Genomic DNA, 19,176 nt, shown 5'->3' with positions numbered 1-19,176 from the left:
GCCAAAAAGCTTTTGAGGTTTTCTTTTGGTCTGTTGATGACTTGGTAAACTACAACCGTATTTTCCTAATCTTTACAGCCCCTCTCCCATTGTAATTGTAATTTTCATGGTATTTTCATATTGGCCTTTGTCAAGAAACTCTGATTACTCCGGCACTAGTACAAATACTGCTAACAATCTGCCCGATTTGAAAGCAAGGGGATATCAAGGGTCTTAGAGCACAGAGGTTAAGAATCTGAATTAGTAGAAATAAGCGTGGTGGATAAGAGACTCCATTGAATACTGAGTGGGGTACTTTGGATTGAGGCAGCTGTTAGAAAAGTAAACATAGGTGTGCCTGAATTGCCCTCTGTGAGTAGGTGGAGGGCAGTGTTTGGTAAACTTTCAGAGTTACTGACTACTAATTTTGTTTCCTGATCAGATGGAGCATTTGAGTTGCCTTGTTCTGGTGAAGACCCCTCGGTAGAGCCTGTTGAGGGACACTCTGTGGCGTGTAATGGACATTGCAAGTTCCCATTTTCATCCAGAACCTTTCTGAGTTTCAAGTTTGACCAAAATGCTATAATGAAAACCTTGGACCTTTGATAGCAGCAAGTGTATTGCAGAAACCTGTGGTCAGAGACCTGTTACGTTTGCGTGTCTCCTCAAGCCTTACCTTTCTCAGGTATCTGAAAGAAATGCAGGGAGGCAGTTTCTAAAGAGATTTTCTGCACAGAAGAGAAACTATAAAGAAACACCAGTTTGCACTGTAAATGAAGTTAGGACTTTTTTACATGGATTTACCATTTCAGTGTTTGCAACCAAGTTTTAGTGGCCTTTGCTTTTTGTCTTTTCCTTTTGAGGGCATTTATTTTGTCTTCTGATCAAGAAAAGAGTTGTTGATTAACTCATCAACTAGTACGTTAGTAGGAGTATTTCATCTCCCCATCTTAGTGATTGCATTGAGTTTTCTTCTTGAAAATTTTAAAAGAAACATAAATCCCCAGTTATTAATGAGCAGTAAGAGCTGAATCGTGACATGAGGATTGCAGGCCTTTGCTCATTTCTCTGCTTCTGAGAATCTAATCCTTCTATTTGGAATTTGTCAGTTTATTTAGAACCAGCATCTTCAAAACGATACTATTTTGCACAGTGAACTCTTGAGCACTTCATCAGGACAAAGTCCACAGCCTGAAGAGAGATTGAGTCGATGAGAGTTGATGCTGTAATTCTGAGCTCTGATGTATGCTGTCAGAAAACCTATGCCTGCTGGAGCAGAGAGCATGGAAGCCAGTACCTGGCAGTTACTTTGGGTCATGCCTTGACCATCATGCCTCCAGCTGTTCAGTATTGTGCAATGATTCTGCTCATGTGAAGTATCTATACATACTCTAGAGTAATTATGTGTGGAAAACTACATCTTAGTTTTATCTTGCATCTCAGTGTTGAGCTGTGAAAACTGATGTTATATTAGGTTCCAGTTTGCTGTAATAGCAGAGTGACATGCTTTTTTATTAATATCTTGAAGCCCCTGGGTTATAAAGTGAGAAAAGAAGGGGTTATGCAATGTACTCAGTACAAATAAATAAAGCATGTTGCTGGGGGACCCTTTAAGTAATGTACTTAGCTCACACCTAGGAATGTATTTTGTATTTTGCTCCTTCAGGATTCTTAAATCCAAACAAGGATGACAATGCCCATTTTACAAAGGGTCGCCTGGAACTGAGGACAATCACCAGAGCTTTAAGGAGGCAATAGCATTTTGGCTGCATCTGACCTCGCTGAGAATATTTCCTGGGGGTGGGGGTGGGGTGTTTGAGTGCATGTGTGTCCGTGCATCTGTCTTGTGGGTTTTTTAAAGTTGTTTTTTTTTTACAAGTGGTATCCACAAAGTATATCTCTGCTTATAAATATTACTATAGAAATCTTTATTCTGTATATGTAGCCTATTTAATAGGGCTTCTCCTTAGCCCCTCAGAACTTTGAGAGGAAGGGCTATTAATGTAAGAAATTCACTTGGTATTACTACATTGCTTTAGCTTTTAAATGGCTGGTTTTAAAGAAGAAATTCTGTTTATTAATGAAAGTGTCACTCTTTTGGTGCTAAGCAGGAGAGTTCACAATGATACAGTGTGTCTAGAATCTTCTATGCTACTACTGTGTGAATCCTTCTGTGACCTTTGCTGTTTAATGCATTATATGATTGTGTTTGGAAGCCCTTACTATTCTTGTCAGAAATACGGCTGCTTTGGTTGGGTCTTCTTGAGCCATATTTATAGTTGTCCCAGCATTCCAGATTTCTGTTAAGTGGTTAAGGGGTGGAAACTTAGTTTACTCAGCAGGTGAGTCATTTCCACTCATGCACTGTCGCCTGGAAACCGCGTGTGTGTGTGTGTGTGTGTGTGTGTGTGTGTGTGTGTGTTTCAGAGAGAGAGTGTCTTATTCTTAAATGAGTATTTTGGTCAGTCCCTCCAGTGCCTGTAGAGGTTGGATTTTTCAGCTCTCTGTACTAAAGCAGAAGTGACTAGTTAGCAGAAGTATGGCCTCTAAAGTGGCCGGCTGTAAGAACCAAGAAATGCTGCACTGCTTCATTTCCTGCCCTGTGGGACAAAGCAAGGGGCTGGCCGGGATGCAATTCGAATAACTTCGGGCTTTGCCTCTCACAGCAGTCTGTTAAAAACATGCTGGAAGAAGACTTAAGGTTTGTATGTCTAGTGTGACTCAGCTATGCAGAAGATGTTAAGTTGTTTTACCTTGTTAGTGTATATCTGCTATGCTTACTCCTTCCCTGTTCAGGTTATCTGAGAGACCGAGTTTAGCACAGGACTGGATTTCTTCTCTGAGCTGTGTTAACATTTCTTCATAGAATCTGGTGATGAAGATGCCAAATATGCAATGATGTACGATGCTAGATGGAACAGTAGATATGTCAGCCTTATTATGTTTTGTGTATTTCCTGGGTGAGACTTTGAAATTGCTTTGTAAACATCCTTAGGACCCAACCCGCATGTGTTCCAAGGTGCAGTGCGCTGTGAATCTTTTTAAGTCTTAGATTGTAGGTGCTTTTGTGTCTAACTTCAGTGATTTGAAGAATGTTAAATAACTTTGTCCTGAACCATTTTACTCCAAGAGACAAAGAAGACAGTTTACATGCTTTCTGTAAGTTTTGTTTAGAGACAGTGAATGAACGACTCTAGTATTTTAAACAGTGATTCCGTCCTGAGACATGAGGGACCTGAAAAACCTAGCAGACCTGGTAACATGGGTGAAATTGATTAAACACGTTGAAAGATCTAATTAGCTTTTTGTACCAATACACAAAAAAATGGTCTCCCAGCACTGTCAGGAATTGTGGTCACTACTTGCTGTTCTGACCTTTGAATATCATTATTTTTATATTAAATATTAATTAGTAATTACATATTATGGAGCTATATAGCAGATTAATATTATGCTATAAGACTTGGCTGTGCTATTTCTTTTGGCGGTTCTAGTAATTTACATGTACTGTCAATAAAAAACTGCAGATCTTAGAAAATGGCTGTAGGAATCCAGTTCCTTTATCGAGCACCGTGTTTTCTAAAAATGTCAAGAACTGGTACCTGTGTGCATTTAAAAATGTTTTATCATCAAGTCCCTCACCTAGCAGTCTGATCTTCTAACATTAGTTAAATAAGAAGGAGAGGGAGGGACCTAGACATGATCATTTGCTGGGCAGGTTTTCTTCCTGTGGTCACTGTGACCTTCCCTAGCTGTGAACTTCCCTTCTTGGGGACTTTAATGACAACAGTTGTGTCTGTGTTCTCTGAGGCAGTATTTTCTTTGTGTTGTATTAACACTTCCTCCTGGCTTTAAGTTGGATGATTGTGTAGCCTGAGAGAAGTGCAGATGTGTTGTGACTCGAAGTGACCCTCAGCAAAGGAGACCACAGACCACTATTGTGTCTAAAGGTATTATCACCTCTGTGTATCTGGTGTTGTCTTTACAGTTTGCTGAAGCTGGGTCAGAGCGGTGTCTTAACACTATAAAATACATTTGTATGGTTTCCTAAAAATCTAGAAATGTCCTCCACATCTTTTTCTCTCAATATATAGAATTGGGTTGTTCCTGAAGCCTGTGTCAGAAGGTAGCAGATTGAGATCAGTAATCTGAGATTTGTCAGAAGTAGGTTGCCATTTCCAACAGATGCTCTGCAGAGCCCAAAGGGAAAACTACTGAGCATCGCTAGCAGTTGAGTGTTTTCATGATGTTCCAGGTGAGAAGTGTGGCCGGTGCCCAGCCCGAACAGTCAAAAAGTACTGACCTTCCCAGACATTTTCTACTCCGCAGTCAAGTGTTGTAAGTATGATTGCCAAGCAATCCATTGATTCTAATATAATTTTTCTCACTTTAAGGACTAGTGTTTGGGTCCTTTCTGTTGATTCTGCAGAGCTGCAGGCATTCTGGATTTTATTTTTAATTTTTTATTTAATTTTTTAATGTCTTTTAATGTTTCACCTGTGTATGTATGTGTACCACACATGTGCCTGGTGCCCAAGGAGGCCAGAAAAAGAGTGTCAGTTCCTCCAGGAACTGGAGTTGCTGTGTTGTTGGAAATGGAACCAGGTCTTTTTGATAACAAGATAGCCCAGAGTGTGGCACAGTCACTGCACGTGGGTGTGCTGCCAGCAGTTTCCTGTGACAAACAGCGGTCGTTACTGAGGTACTTCATAGCTGAGGGAAGTGGAAGCCTCCGTCTACTCATGCATAGAACTGGCTGTAAAGGCATTTCTATTAACTTGGTGCTGAGAGGGCTCTTGTTTGTGTGGGTTTCCTGTGTACTTCGTATTGGGTTAAAGCTTTAAGGCTTTACTTTTGGAATTTTCACAACAGAATATCTAATTTGAAGTCAGCAATAGAGAGATTACATTTATCTTGTCTGTGTGGCAGAAGCATGGGTTCTGTCTCTGGTAGCTGCATGAAAGCACAGTCTAAAAGGAATTCACCTCAACATAGTGATTTGGGCAGTTTTGGGTCAAGGGTTCTGTGGAAAGAAATGACAGAAGTCAGCTTCAGGGTGTGACTTGGTCTTAGTGGACATGGGTTTCTCAGTGGGAGCTAAGACCCCCAGTGTTTGCTGCAGGGTAGTTTTCCTTGACTTGTTACTAGCTCGTTTGTTGAGTGCCATTTTTTGAGCATCTGTTCAGTAATCAGTCTTTTGTTTGGGCTGTATCTCTTATTGCCTCTGACACCATGAGATTTTGCCATAACTTTGACTCTTGAGCCTCAAGCAGCTAGAAGGGCTCTGCTCCCTCATGTCAATGTATATAACCGTGAAGTTGTATGGGAGCAAAGAAAACACTTCAGTGTAGTTCTAGAATGAAATGGGCAACATTTCCTAGTCCTTAGTTCTTAGTGAGCTTTTACAGGAGGTCGTATACTTTCTGCTTGTAATTATTTGATCCAGATGTCTAAAACAATAACTCTAGACTGGATTGGGATACAACTGTACATTTTAAAGCCATTTCTCAAGCTTTAAGACATTAGCACAGAGGTTGCCAACTGGGAGATTTAGAGAGCTGGCAGAGTTGCAGTCATGCGTCTGGAGCATGAGCAGTGGTGTGCCTGGACACGCGGCGTGCAGGAATGTTCACTGCTGTTCATGTAGCCCATTCTGCTTTGTTTGAATATTGGACAAGTAACTGTAAATGCTAGTATCCAAGGGAATGAGCCTTTCATTTCTGCATTTTGTTTCAAATGAGGACAGTAGACAGCTAAGTTCCATTGTATAAATATAAATTTTTTTCAGTTTAACAAATAGGGAATAATAGTAAAACCCTTAACTTTGCTTTAACCTTTAAGAGCTATTTTTTTTATGTTTGCCAGTTAGTTTTAAATCTTACAATAGTTTTAAAATGAATGTTGACTTACTAGACCTATGTCTGTTGGCTTCAATGAAACCATAATGAATCTTAATATCTTCAGCTATTTTAAGTGATTTTCTCTTAATTAAGATGTTCCTAAATCAGGCCAGGCGTGGTGGTGCATACTTGTAATCCCAGCACTGTGAGGCAGAGACCACCCTGGTCTACAAATCACGTTCCAGAGAAGCCAGAGCTATACAAAGAAACCCTGTCTCAAAAATAAATAAATCTATAAATACAAGATCATCTTAAATCTAACAAAAATGAAGTATATAGTTTAGTTTGGGCCCAAAGGTGAATCCTAGTTGTGTAGCTTTAGCACTGTTTATACTATGCTGTGAAGACCTGGTGTTCCTGGACAGTGCGGGCTCAGAACAGTCTGCTTGTGTGTGAGTTTGTCTGGAAAAAGTGAATGGCATGCTGGGTCATAGAAGCTGGCACACAAGCTTTACCTCATTAAGGGTGTAATGTTCACTAGAAAACCTGGGCTTTAGAATAAATAATTTGTAAATTTGGTTTCTTCATGAATTGGTTTTGTCTTATGTTAAATGATTTAACATTTAATCTTTGCTAACTTACAGCTGTATTTTATTGCTTGACATTAGGGTGCTTTCATACGGGAAAGATGGTGTAAACTCCTACATGATTATGTCTGTGGCAGTATGAAAGTTATTTTGTGGTTAATAGCCACACATTTAGGGAAACCAAAAAGGAACCCCTAAAGTAGCCTGTTGGGTTTGTTGTGGTGTGACAACAGCCTCTAGAGCTGGATTTATTCAGTGACACCTCTACCCCACCGCCTCCCTCAAGTTCAGCATCCATGAAGTGGCTGTACTGACTTTCACTTACATTGCTGTGACTGTCATCCAGTGACTGGGATCTGAATAGGACATGGAGATTGCCGCCTGTGTTCTCCACCGAGAAATGCAGGGCTATCTTTAACAGTAAGTATGTTGTATGTAATCCACACTAGTTCAAAAACTAAAACCGTATCTTTACAATGATACAAGGTCGCTCACATTGGCTTTCTGTAAGATATTGTGTTAAATTTGGTCTAATTCTGACTATCTATAATACATTACCAATAAAATTGGCTCCGATTTGGTTGCTATTTACCATTGGTTCTGTTCCTGTTACTCCTTACTATAATTTTAAGGCATGACTGTGTTACTCTTAGCTGTCATCTCTCTGGACCAAAAAAGTTATGAAGTTCCGTTTGCATTAATAGAAATTCAAAATGTAGAATCCACTCAGAAATGAGTGGACAGTGGGATGTCTTATCTTCATTCACAGTCTGACTCTTAACAGTATAAATCAAACATGGAAAATGGCAGTAATTCTTAAACTTAGGTAAGAACCAGGCTTTCCACCAGAATGTCCTGATGTCCTTAGGTCTTAGGCGGGAGAAATACATTGATTATTATTTTAGAGTTCTCAGCTATGTAACTGTTGTTATCAGAAGTTCTCTCGATGTAGCAAAGCCGGTGTTTTATAGCACTTCCGCCATGCTAGGAAGCTGCTGTCTCATAATTTACATTTGATGTTCTGATTAGTTTTTAAAAAGATCATTCAATAGAGAACCTCCTGTTCATGCTGTTTGTGGAGACAGCCAAATAAAAATTGATGATAAATGAGAATTTTGTTGTTCTTGTTTTGTTGTTCTTTTGATCTGATCTGAAATAGTTTTCCATCGAGCCCCTGTTTCCATCAGGGCCCCTGATTCAGTGTAAGCAATCTCTGGTTTGTATTTACATGTATGACTGGTAAATACCCTACGGAACGTCTTCACTCTTTAATTTAAACAAAGTACCACATGGAATTAGAAATATTTATTCAGAATATAAGAACGTTTGTAAAATATTATAAATGTCTCTGTATAAATAAATGGAGTTTTTTTTTTAAACAATTCTATATCAAATAACACAAAGTAGCTATTTTACAGCAGCTAAAACTAAAGGCATCTGGAAACATTTAAAGCTACAAGTGAGCCTAAAAAATTACAAGGTATAGTACAGTGTGTTTAGTAGCCACTTCCGAGTGAATCTTCCGGTACAAGCAGAATAGGCCTGACAGATGCAGATAGTCACATGTGCTTTAACAGCAGTACGTTCAGGTGGTATAAAAACACATTTTCAACTAATAAAAAAGTTAAATTTCATGCAGAGTAAGTTTATAATAATCTAAAAGCAGATTAGAAATAGAAGTGAGCACGTTTTGTAGTCTTTGCATCAGATCCTGACAAAGTTAGGCTCTCAGAGCTCTTAAGGGGGTGTCCTGACCGGAGCACCGCAAAGGAACGCTACAGACAAAGAACATTTTTCAAAAGGTGAATGATAGAGCAGAAACATTATCTAACCAGAGCGTCTGTATGGGTGTGGAGTTCTCTACAGGACTTATGTGCTGTTGGTGAGCAGGCCTAGTCAGTAATTTTCAGATGAGAGATTGGGAAGATCAAATGCTAACTTTTGGGTGTCATTATCCAACCATGGTTCTTGACTCTGGGACCCGGCTTTTTTTTTTTCCTTTGTACACATGTGTGAAATATCAGATGATGTGTTATGTATACTGGATGACCAAAATTGTAGCACTTGCCTGTATATGAAAATGTCTTCCTCTGTAGAAGAGTGCTCAGGTACGGCAAGGTCTGAGCATCTCAGGTCAGATGGGCTGTTGGCAGCAGTGCAGAGGTGTTAGAAAATAAAGCTAAGTGAAGTAGGAGGCCACGGGTTCAGGGACTTCAACCTGACCTATGTATAAACACAGGTTCATTTGTGCACACATGTCAAAGGTGGAAATGTTATTTTAGCAAGCCATGCCTGCTCTACAGAGTTTGCAAGCTGTACTATTGCTGAACACAAAATTGGTTGTTTTTTTTTTTTTTTTTTTTTTTACCACAGTTAGATCTTGTTCTAGAAGCTGCAGCGTAAAATAGAAAATACTAACGTTACTTAAGCTTTTGTACCCCACTCCCTCCCTAGGACCAAATCCTAATGAAGACGAGGACCGAAATTCTAGCTATTAGTGAGTTTATTCTCTGTTGGCCTCTAAAAAAAATAAGTGTAATTCAGTAGGTGACACTGTTCGCTGAGGGAACACTGGTGTTGTTTGCTTTACTTGGGCACTGTTTGTATAATGACTGGGACATACTCCTCTGAGTTAAACAGTCATAATTGAAAGCATTTATGGGAGGAAGTCTTTTGACAAATAGGGGTGTTTTTGTTACTATCTTGATGCTTTTCTCTGCCTTTCATTTAAAGCATGAAGTGATAACCCGGACTCCTGGCAGCTCTGAAGTAGTTCACAGAAATTAAATCATTGCGCAGAATTTGGGGATTCGGGGCACAGGGCATGGGGGGGATACAGATATACAGGAGCCTGGTGGTTCTCAGTTCTCGGGTATTCCAACCCTGCAGCAAACTAAGGTATTTTCCCCCCTGTTCAGGTAATGTCTGTAGGAATGAGAAGACATCTACTAGTCTGTTTCCCTTGTGGTAAGGTTACTCGACCCCTTCTTAAACAGTTTTTGGGATAAATAAACGCCTATGGCTATGCCTTAGACTGTTCTTCTTTATAGAGCCACGCCAAAGCTCCATTTCAGAGTTTTCCAAAGCCCTTGCAAAGTTTGCTGCAGACTCAGGAAGACCTTGTAAGTACACACATTTGAAAGGAGGACTAAGCACCTTGGCTAGCAAAACCTTAAGTGTCAGGCTACACACACACATTAAGAAATGTGCCACGTCAGCAGATGAGCATGGGTCACGTGACGCTCACTTAGACCTCGAGTGTGTGTGCTACAGAGACAAGGATAAAATAGACCTCAACTGTCTGATCCCATGACAGTCTTAGCTGCGAGTTCACTGTGGACTCTCTTCCTGTCGCAGGGCAAGTGTGGCTGGTGCACATGGGGTCGTGGCTGCAGACCAGAGTCAGCCACGGACAGATGTCTCCTGGGACTGCTGCCCTACTTGGGAACTTTCAGACGGTTCCTCGTGGACCTGTTTGCTCTGCTTATTTTCTTATGAGCCGAAAGTGGCTTTAGCAAAAGTGACTACCTAAAGAGAGAAACACTAAAGACTTTGGTGGTGGCATTTCAAAAATAGAAAATTCTGAAGGCTTTAAGCCTCATAGAAATTAAAATAAAGATAATTTTGTTCACCATAATAGACATGTTAATGGAAGCCATTTCCTATTTAAAAGTAGGTTTGGAAGAGCCAGGTTAAACAAAAAGAAAAATTACTCAGGCACCTGCTATCATGTATTTAATCAGTGCAACAATTCACACAATCAAATGCCTGCTGCGTCAACCCTCAAAGATTGAAAATTACAAGGAAAAGATTGTATAGCCCCTATCACTTACTTAAAAATGTGGCATTTTAGCCTGGCACATGGTTTTTATACACCATATATTTATTCACTTAGAAACTCAGACTAAGGCCTGGTAGGATTGTTGCTTTGTGGTCTGTTTTTGTGTGTAGGAACTATGGATCTAGAAGCATAGGTTCTCAGCAGGGTGACTGTCATCCCTGCTTCAGCTTCCCCTTCTAGTTAAGCATCCTGATTGTTGGGAACTATAGGTTCTGTAGCACTCTATTAAATAGGTAGGAACCATCTTGTACAGCATTAAAGGTCTCCTCGGTGTCCAACAATGCAAACCCTCTTGCCTTTAAGAGAGTCAGGTACTCTAGGTTTTGATTCAGAATAGGAACTACGGTGCCCTGGGGCTGGGAAAGCGCTAATAGAGCTTTTTTCTCTGTTCTGGAAGAAGCCCCTGGCAAAATCTTGGCTTCACTACAAACATCAAGAGTATTAGACAAAAATTAAAACAGCTTCAGCCCTAGCCCTCACTGTAAAATAAAAATGAGCAGGTTTTTGTCCAGTGCAGAACTGTCTACACACAGCCTTGGCGATGTTCTACTTGAAACCGGTGTGTCTGGGATGACCAGTGACACTGTGTGCCATCCTGTGATCTGTAACTCCCAACTAATCTCTCTATTTGACTGTATCTCAGGAATCTGGTACCCTAGGACCTGGAAGCCAGAGCCTTGCTGCAATGGGCTGCCAGCCCTAAATGCTGGAGACACAAAACACTTGCCACCTTCCTCTTGGACGAGGAAGGAAAAAAAAAAAAAAAGTCCAGTCTATGAAAAGCAAAAAAATAAAAATAAAAAAAGGCTCGGAAATCCACATAAACCGAAATGCTACGGAGCAAGTGAGAGCGTGAGTGGTAAGAACAGAAACGACATGGCTGGCTACGCACTTAGCTGGAGCCATTGCTGATGCCCTTTGTGGCCAGTCCTGGAGCATCTGGAGACTGGGCGAAGGAAGGGCTGAGAGGTTTCCTACTCTGTCCCTCTATCCACAGTGCTATCATGACCTCTCAGGCCAGGAGTGGAGCCCGTGACCTCTATGCAGTCTTCCCCTTCCTTGGGCCCTTTCTCTGCAGAGGACTTTGGAGCTCCTGGAGTTTTGCCCTGGGTGCCTGTTAAAGCGAGGTTTCGTTGGTGTGTGGCCTGGAATTCTCTTCCTCCAGCAGAGCTATCCTTTGCTTGAGCATTCTCACTTGGGTCTCGTGTCGCTCCACCATAGCCATCATCTGAGATTCCAACTTCTTCAGCTTGTTTTGATGCTTCTTCTTTGCTTTCTCATAGGCAGCCACCAGGTTACTGTGGGAACAGAGGGAAGTGAGTAGATTCATAGGCAGCCACCAGGTTACTGTGGGAACAGAGGAAAGTGAGTAGATTCATACTAAGGAATGACTGACACCCTCTCCATGTGGCACTGGGGAGCACAGAGGCCTCTTCCGTAGGGATCCAAAGCCCAGAGATTAGAAACTGTACAGTACTGGGATTCTGGCGTAGGCATACTAATCGAGGCCCAGGCTGTATGCTGTGTTAGCCTAGAGGGGACAACCAGCAGGCCAAACTGGCCATCACTCCAAAACAGGTAAGAAGGAGGGTGCTGAGTTATAGAAAATCAAATAAAGATTTAAGTACTTGTTTCACGGTTGCTAGCTGCAGATGGTCAAGTATAAGTGACAGAAAGTGTTCTCTCACCCAGGAGAAGGGCAGCAACTTTGCAGTGCTTTGGACTGTCCGGAAATGATGTCCGCTAAGGAACATAGACCTGTGGACTGGCCCTGGACCGCTGCCCACTGTAGCAAGACTGAAAACAAGCCCAGGTGTCTCTACATAGTCTCTCTGCTCCAAAATAGAACAGAAGCTCCCTTCAGGTACACTGTGTTACCCTAGTTGGAGCCCCTAAAGTGTGACTTGAGGACACACGCACCCTTTCGGGATCCTAAAACTCTTGATGGCAAAGCAGACAGAAATCCAGGTGACCTATTAAGGTAGGCATTTTTACAAAATTCAAATGTGCCATTCTAATTACAATTTGAAAAGCAGTTTTCGTAATAGTACGGTGTCTACTAAGCTTGAATTTTGCAAATGAATACTTTTAAAAGTCTGCCTCAGTATTAGTTCCTGATATAAGTATCTTATAGACACAAAGGTTCTGGAGTCCCCATTTTTTAAAATAAAGATCATGTACCCCAAACAAAGGTTTGAGCTCTTAAGAGTCTTGAGAACCTTAAACTATCCCACTAGATGAGGTATTGTTCTAATGGATGGTTTGATTGCCAACTGAAAACACTGGCTCAAACGCAGAATTTTTTTTTCCTGAATTCTCAGAATCTTTATCATAGAAATCATCAAGAAGAAAACACAATAGACTTCATTTTCATAAGCCCATCTCATCGGAAATGGTGTACACCTTTACTTCCCTGGTTTATGGTCAACTGTATTGTAGACCCTACTCACTTCCCAGGAGACAGGGAAAGATCTCCCTATGCCCAGCCTCTGGGCCCCACAGGAGGGTTTTGTTTTGTTTTTACCTGTTGGCCCGCTTCAGGTCATTAACAAACTCTGCTGACTGCTGGTGTCTGATCTCACTGCTTTTGGTGAGTCTCTCCAAGGCGCTGACCAGCTCTTGAACTCTGGCCTTCAGTTTTTTCTCCCTGTATCAGAGAGATAGCAGCAGCCATCAGTAGGCAGTGGTGATGGAGGGAAGGAGGCAGGCCCAAGGTAACAAGAGTGTGGCCAGCTCAGAAGTGCCCCTCTAGGACCACTCAGACATCTCCACGAGAGAAGACTAGACACCAGGAAACTAGGGCACTTATTTGAAGATCCAAAAATCGGCCACACCTCAAACTTAGGCCCTTTTGGCTGTTTTGAGAGGGATAGACCTATAGTAAGAGGGCATAGATCAGTTGCCAGGATCCCAACAATGCCATGCTGAAGTAACTGCGAATCTAGTGTGGAAGGCAAGAGATACCATGTAAGTGTAAAATGGAGACTGCAGTTTGAAACTTCAATAATAAAGTTAAATACCTCAATTTTTAAAATCCTGACAAGCCAAAATAATGCTATATTGAGTTAAATATAATAGTGCTATTCAGTCATATTTAAGGGAACAATGCTAGGAATTGAGCAAGTGGTATCTACACTCTGTGCTGTTAAAATTAATTTCACATGTTTTGCATCTTTAATGGAATCTAGGAAATGTAAAATGATGTATGCGACTTGTAGCTCAGACGATAGTAGAAAAAGAATTATGGGGACATAGAAGGAAGGGAACCCCTCCCCCAACTGCTTGAAGCCTCTTGTTGATGAATCAAGAACTCAGCTCAGCACTTCTCTCCCTTCCCAGCCACAGACAAGGAAAGAACATTTACCAACCCCTTGTGCAGACCACGTGACTGTGTTTCACATTATCAGCCTGTAAGCCTAAAGTAGCTGGAGTCACCCTATCACTTATCGAAGTGATAAATGGGAGTGGGGCGGATTTGAGAGAAACCAGCAGGGATGGTTAATCTTGAGACAGCTGTGACTCCTCTGCCCCACCCCCCTGAGCGTGTCTAGCACTCCGCTGCTCGTCCTTGATGAGCGCACCCTAGACCTGGCTATGTCTTTCTGTCTAGGTGCAGGTAGAGTTAGTTCGGAGAAGCAACCTTCATTCTAAACTCCGCTGCATGGCGGCCAGTCCTGAGGTTCCTGGGCCGCAGCCAGGGATCTGGGCCTGGCCCCAGTTGAGGTCCCTCGGAAACTAAGAGGACTTCTGGCTCTTTCCCCACTCACAGGATGACTTGGAAAATCTAAGAATCCACTTGCCTGTCTCAGTCATTTTGAACTCCCCACCTCTAACGTCCTGTTCCTTCCAGTTTCCAACTTGATGTGCTTGGCTATCAGAACGGGAAGAATTTACGTGGTTTCTGTATGTAGAACAGAATGCCAATGCAAGCATTTTCTTTGGCTTCACACATGAGAAAATTAAATACAAATTGCTACCTCAGTACGGATGTGTTCACAGTGTTCCAGGGATTACCCAGAATTGCACAATCTCTTGGAGTTTTTTTTTCTTTTGCTGTGAATACCATCAGGTGAAAACAGAATAACTTTATATGTGGAATAGGACTCGAAGATCAACGGTCCAGATCAGGTTTATGAGTCTTCCCGCTCCAGTATCAGCACCTCATCAGAAAATGGAGTATTTATGGTCATAAAAGGTGGTGTCTTACCACAAAGGAGGTAGTAGGTGGTTAAGTGTGCGCTGTCACAGTTCCAAGCAGAGGAGTCCCCACAAAGCATTTATGAGGTGGGGTTATCAATACTAAGGGAAGCCAAGTCAGCTGCCTATAAGGTAGGGGAGGGGCTGGTAAGCAGGCCCCTGAGGTAAGACTAGCCCAGGGATTGGCAGCCAGAATCACAGCTGTACACAAGCGGGAGAACAGAGTGTCCTCTAAGGCCAGGAGAAGTGATTTGTGACTCAGCTAAGTCTCCGGTGAGCATATATCCTGTCCTGCGTGGCTTGACAGCAGGCCACAGAGCTATTCACAAGAACTGAATCCAGATCAAACAGCAAGGAGTCATAGCCGTGCACCTTACAGGCCGGGTTCCTCCAGGAACTGTCTACTCAGGCGACCTGTCTTCCTCGCCTGCCAAGTACTCAGTTCCAGTCAGCATCCACGCCACAGGAATGACTCGCCGAGCCAGGTACAATAGTCAGTGCCCTGACTGTATCTTACTGTATCATGACCCTCTGGGCCGTTGGACAGTGCAGGGCCCAGAGTCCATCTGCATCTTCGTTTCCCTGTTTTCCCTCTCAACTCCACTTCTGAACATTGGGAATCACTCAGTACTTTGGTCGGATTAGATTTTGTCTCTTACCCTTTCTTTTTGTCCACTGCCATTTATTTTCCTTAAAACTATACGGCCAAATCTTGACCTCCGGGCCTTTCCTCGGATCTCTAGGCTTCACACCTCATCATTAGCTTAATTTCCAGAGGAGAACTTTTGACATTCTACACTAAGTCACGCTTCTCATGTTGACAAATGGCAACACCGTTATTTACCATGTGTACAGTCATAACCAGATCAAACCTTCATCACCACCTACCTACATTCATCATCCAATGTATCACAAGTCTTGTCTTAATGCCCCCTTCTGCCACCACCACCAGGTCCAGACTGCCATTCTGTCCCACCTAGATAAGCATAGCAACCTTCTCTGCTTCTGCACGGACCTCCTACTGATCTGGCTTTCACACAGCAGCCAGGTCTCTTTTTCAGTGTGGAAAACCAGGTCAGAATACTTCCCTCTGGTGCCTTCTACTGAAACTTGGAAGGATGTATGTGGACTCATCTCTACTTTCAAGGCTCTGCCCTGGGATGGTCTCCCAATCCTCTGCTCGTTCTTCAGTTTAAATATCACTCTCAGGCCACCGTCAGCGGTGGACAAGTGGCCCAGAGACAGGACATGACAGCACTTTGCCTCTTCCTGTTAGTCACTGCCAGCTAGATGTACCATGGTTTGCTAAGATCCCTTTGATCTCTTTCTCCTTCATGTCCACCACCTTATTCTCTTAACTGCTTGCATTTAGACTATCCAGGCAGCAGATAACAGCTATCCTTAAGTCCTTTTCCACGATAAAATCACTTCTCACAGAAGCCTTTGACATCAGCATGATTCTTGTGCTCACTAGACAAGTGAGTGATCCGAGGCCCGGTCTGGGTGCTGCAGCGCTGGCTGGCGTCCACACCCTGGGATCTACCAGCAGAGCCCGGGTGCTTAAGCACCTTGCTAAAGAAGCTTGTGACTCATATAGGAGATAAGTAGGATGTACAATAAACAGGACTCTGCTTAAGAGCACGGGCGTGTGGGGTCAGGATTATGTGTCCCCAGATAACGAGGTTCTCCAGTTCTGTCTGAGCTGAGCTGGAGTTACCAAGAGGAACAGCAGGAGGAGAAAAGCAGCAGTCCTTTTGCCCAGATTCTCTGAGGAGCATGTTTTTAGTGTTCAAGAGATGAACTTGGCAAGATCACGGGCACAATGCTACCTTGTCCATGACTGCCATGTACCAGGGCGCTCCTTACCACTCTGCCTCTCTGCTGTTCCTGGTGAGGCTGCCAACTCTGGGCTTTTGAAACACTAGACAATGACAAAGGACATCTCAATGACTCAAGGAACAACCACTTCAAACCCCTGGGTGGGTGTCAGTCTTTACCTCCCCTGGCTCTGGGCCTCAGCAATTTATTTCCATGCTAATCAATCCACAGGCCCACTCTGTATTTCATTAGCATCCTGCAGACCCATGTTGCATTTATGGAATATTTTGGCGCCACTCCTAGCGCTTGATTGCTACTATAAATCAGCTGAGTGTGAGGAACCAGCTAGTGTAAATTTTTTAAAAGGCATCTTTCGAAGTCATGCTCCCACTAACAAGTGCAGATCCTGCTGCTCTTGGCTCAGGGGTGCTGCTGCTGAGAAGCCTTATGCCCGGATTGCCCACGTTTCTCCTCACCCATCCCCTTAGGTATATGGGTTAGAAGAGTATTCATGCATAGCTACTGAAACAAATAGCATCTTTTTCTCCCTCTTGGCGAAGATTCCACAAGTATGTTCATGATGTTGCAACTGAGACTCTGAATTTTGAGCATCTTACTAACAGCCAAGTGCTCCAAGGACACTGATGGACCCTTTGCACCATTGTGGACGCAGAGAAGATACCCAGGGTGATGACTGAGAGATGTGGGTTTCCAGAGGTTGAATAGGAGGGGACTGGGCCCCGGGCTCAGAAAGACTATTTATCTGGAATGGCTGGATTATAAACTGGGTTGAGAAGCATTTGAAACACGTGACTTGAGGTTGCTCTTCCAGAGGTCAGCAACCACATGATGGCTCACAGCCATCTATAATGAGATCTGGTGCCCTCTTCTGGCTTGCAGACATACATGCAGGCAGAACATTGTATACATAATAAGTAAATCTTTAAAAAGAAAAAAGAAGTAAATAAAAGAAATGTTTTGTATCCAAAGGAAGAAAAAGGACATGCCAAGAGGCTCAAGGGTGAAAGCCTAACAGAAACCAAAACCGGGTGGGAATGGGCAGTAAGACAGGTGGAGTACCTGGTGTTACAGATGCCTGGCTCTCTCTGCGAAGGGATCAGCGCTCCTCCCTCCACCCCAAGCCCCACTGTTCTACTTTGCAGGAAGCACTGCCCTTGGAGTTCTTCTCCCAGGAAAGAGAACTGAAAACACCAGCAGTACACCCCCACTCAGCCTGCTAGGGACCAGACGGACACCTTCTGAAAGGTGTTTGTTTTCATTCCAGCTTTAAAGTTAGAAATGTCCCCTAACCTCTTCCGGTGTCTGGACTGTGCTCCCTCATGAAATGACGATTCCCATTTCAAAGCTATATTTATGGTCTAATTGTGTTATTTTCCTTTTTCCTCTGGCTTCTCTGGTTCTTTCTTGGCTCCATAGATCTGGCTCTTGATTAGAAATCCATGCTAACCAACTTATGGCTGGCTGTTGGGAATCTATCTCGACGGGATAAATGAAACCTCTTTATGCTTAGTCAGCATAACCTGCATCCTTCTGGTGCCAGCAAAACCCTCTGGGGCTTTGGGAATTTAAAAAATGTACAAGCCCAGTTAACAAATACAATATCTACATGGCTCCCCCACTGGACCCAGAGAGTGGATTTTCATCCCAGTCTTTGGCACAAGGAAGTTAGTGCATTTGTTCAGGCATGTGCCCATCTTCTGCCCCAGGCAGAGCAATCTCAATGGAGCAATAGCCCAGGAGGTACTTGCGAAGTAAATGCAGGGCCGTTCTAACTTAGAAAGAAAGGCTGAGAGACTGAGAGAGCCAGGAAGGTAGGAAAGGCCCCACAAGGTCACCTTCAGTCAACTGGGAGTCCATAGTATAAGACACACCACACAGAGGGATCATAGTGGGATCAAGCTAGCTGAGAGTCCACTGTCAGGATTTCCCACAGCAAATCCCTAAGAAATAATAGGGAAAGAATTCTGTAAAACTGCTTAACATTTTCGAAAGCAGCTAATGCCCCTGTGTATCAGAAACCAGGAGTGACCAGGAAAAGGGAAAGGCAGACAATTTCCTAAAAGAGGAAACCTTCACTGAGAAAAAGCCCCTGCAGTGGGAAGGAGAGTCAGGGGGATCTGAATGGAATCAGAGTGCCAGCTGGTTCAACAAGACAGGCCCAGGCTGGGTCAGCTAGAGATTCACAGACTGTCAGCCAGCAGGGACAAACAGCGCCGTTGATGAACTGACACACGTGGTATACAGAACCTCATGGAAACATGCAGAGAGAGAGAGAGAGAGAGAGAGAGAGAGAGAGAGAGAGAGAGAGGGAGGTGGAGCTCAATCTGATGGCAATACTTCGAAATACAAGCTGGGCAGCACTGGTGCACGCCTTTAATCCCAGCACTTGGGAGGCAGAGAAAGACAGATCTTGGAGTTGGAGGCCAGCCTGGCCTACAGCGTGAGTTCCATGACAGCCAAGGCTATACAGAGAAACCGTGTTTTGAATAAACAAAGCAAATGAAAAGAAAGAAATACAAGTCCACAAACCAGAAACAGCAAGTAAACGTTTGGGCACAGCTCAATTCCAAGGGAATAGGTGGCTAGGGACAAGATGAAATTGAAGAATAAATACAATAAATATCCTCATAAAGATACAAGAGGACATCACTTAAATTATAAAGATGATTTCAGCACCAAAATTAATAAACACAAACTGAATAAACTGACCCACCACAGCAACTACAACCAAAGATGAAGTGAGCTGCAAAGCCCAGCTGACAGGCCCCTCTTTATGACATGCTACCGTGTGTTTCACATACTACATACAGACATGGGGTGCAACAGATACATGCAACTACTGAGAACTTGAGTTTTGATTGGTTTGGTCTTGGGAAGTAATGTAGGTATAAAA

At 43.0% G+C, this 19,176-nt stretch overlaps 2 protein-coding genes across 5 annotated transcripts in view; one reads left to right on the top strand and one right to left on the bottom strand.

Annotated features, from left to right (window-relative positions):
- The window catches only part of Dcp2 (decapping mRNA 2), a 34,938-nt gene extending 31,421 nt beyond the window's left edge, over positions 1-3,517 (top strand). Inside the window, exon 11 of the mRNA XM_041660362.1 lies at positions 422-3,517. Within this exon, the coding sequence (XP_041516296.1) occupies positions 422-585 (164 nt within the window). The 3' untranslated portion in view covers positions 586-3,517. The remainder of the gene's footprint in view (positions 1-421) is intronic.
- Positions 3,518-7,169: 3,652 nt separating this feature from the next.
- Mcc (MCC regulator of WNT signaling pathway) overlaps positions 7,170-19,176 on the bottom strand; it is a 369,600-nt gene continuing 357,593 nt past the window's right edge. For all 4 annotated transcript variants that reach the window (XM_041660361.1, XM_041660358.1, XM_041660359.1 and 1 more), the window contains 2 exons: positions 12,772-12,894; positions 7,170-11,545 (listed from right to left, as the gene is read on the bottom strand). In XM_041660361.1, coding sequence (XP_041516295.1) covers positions 11,365-11,545; positions 12,772-12,894 — 304 coding nt within the window. In that variant the 3' untranslated portion in view covers positions 7,170-11,364. The remainder of the gene's footprint in view (positions 11,546-12,771; positions 12,895-19,176) is intronic.

This window comes from Microtus oregoni, unplaced genomic scaffold (genome assembly GCF_018167655.1).
Source record: "Microtus oregoni isolate MIOR12 unplaced genomic scaffold, Mior012 000011F_ref0000422, whole genome shotgun sequence".
In the NCBI taxonomy this organism is placed as follows: Eukaryota; Metazoa; Chordata; class Mammalia; order Rodentia; family Cricetidae; genus Microtus; species Microtus oregoni.
Note: the sequence above shows the minus strand (reverse complement) of the source record. Positions and strands in the feature narration are given on the sequence as shown.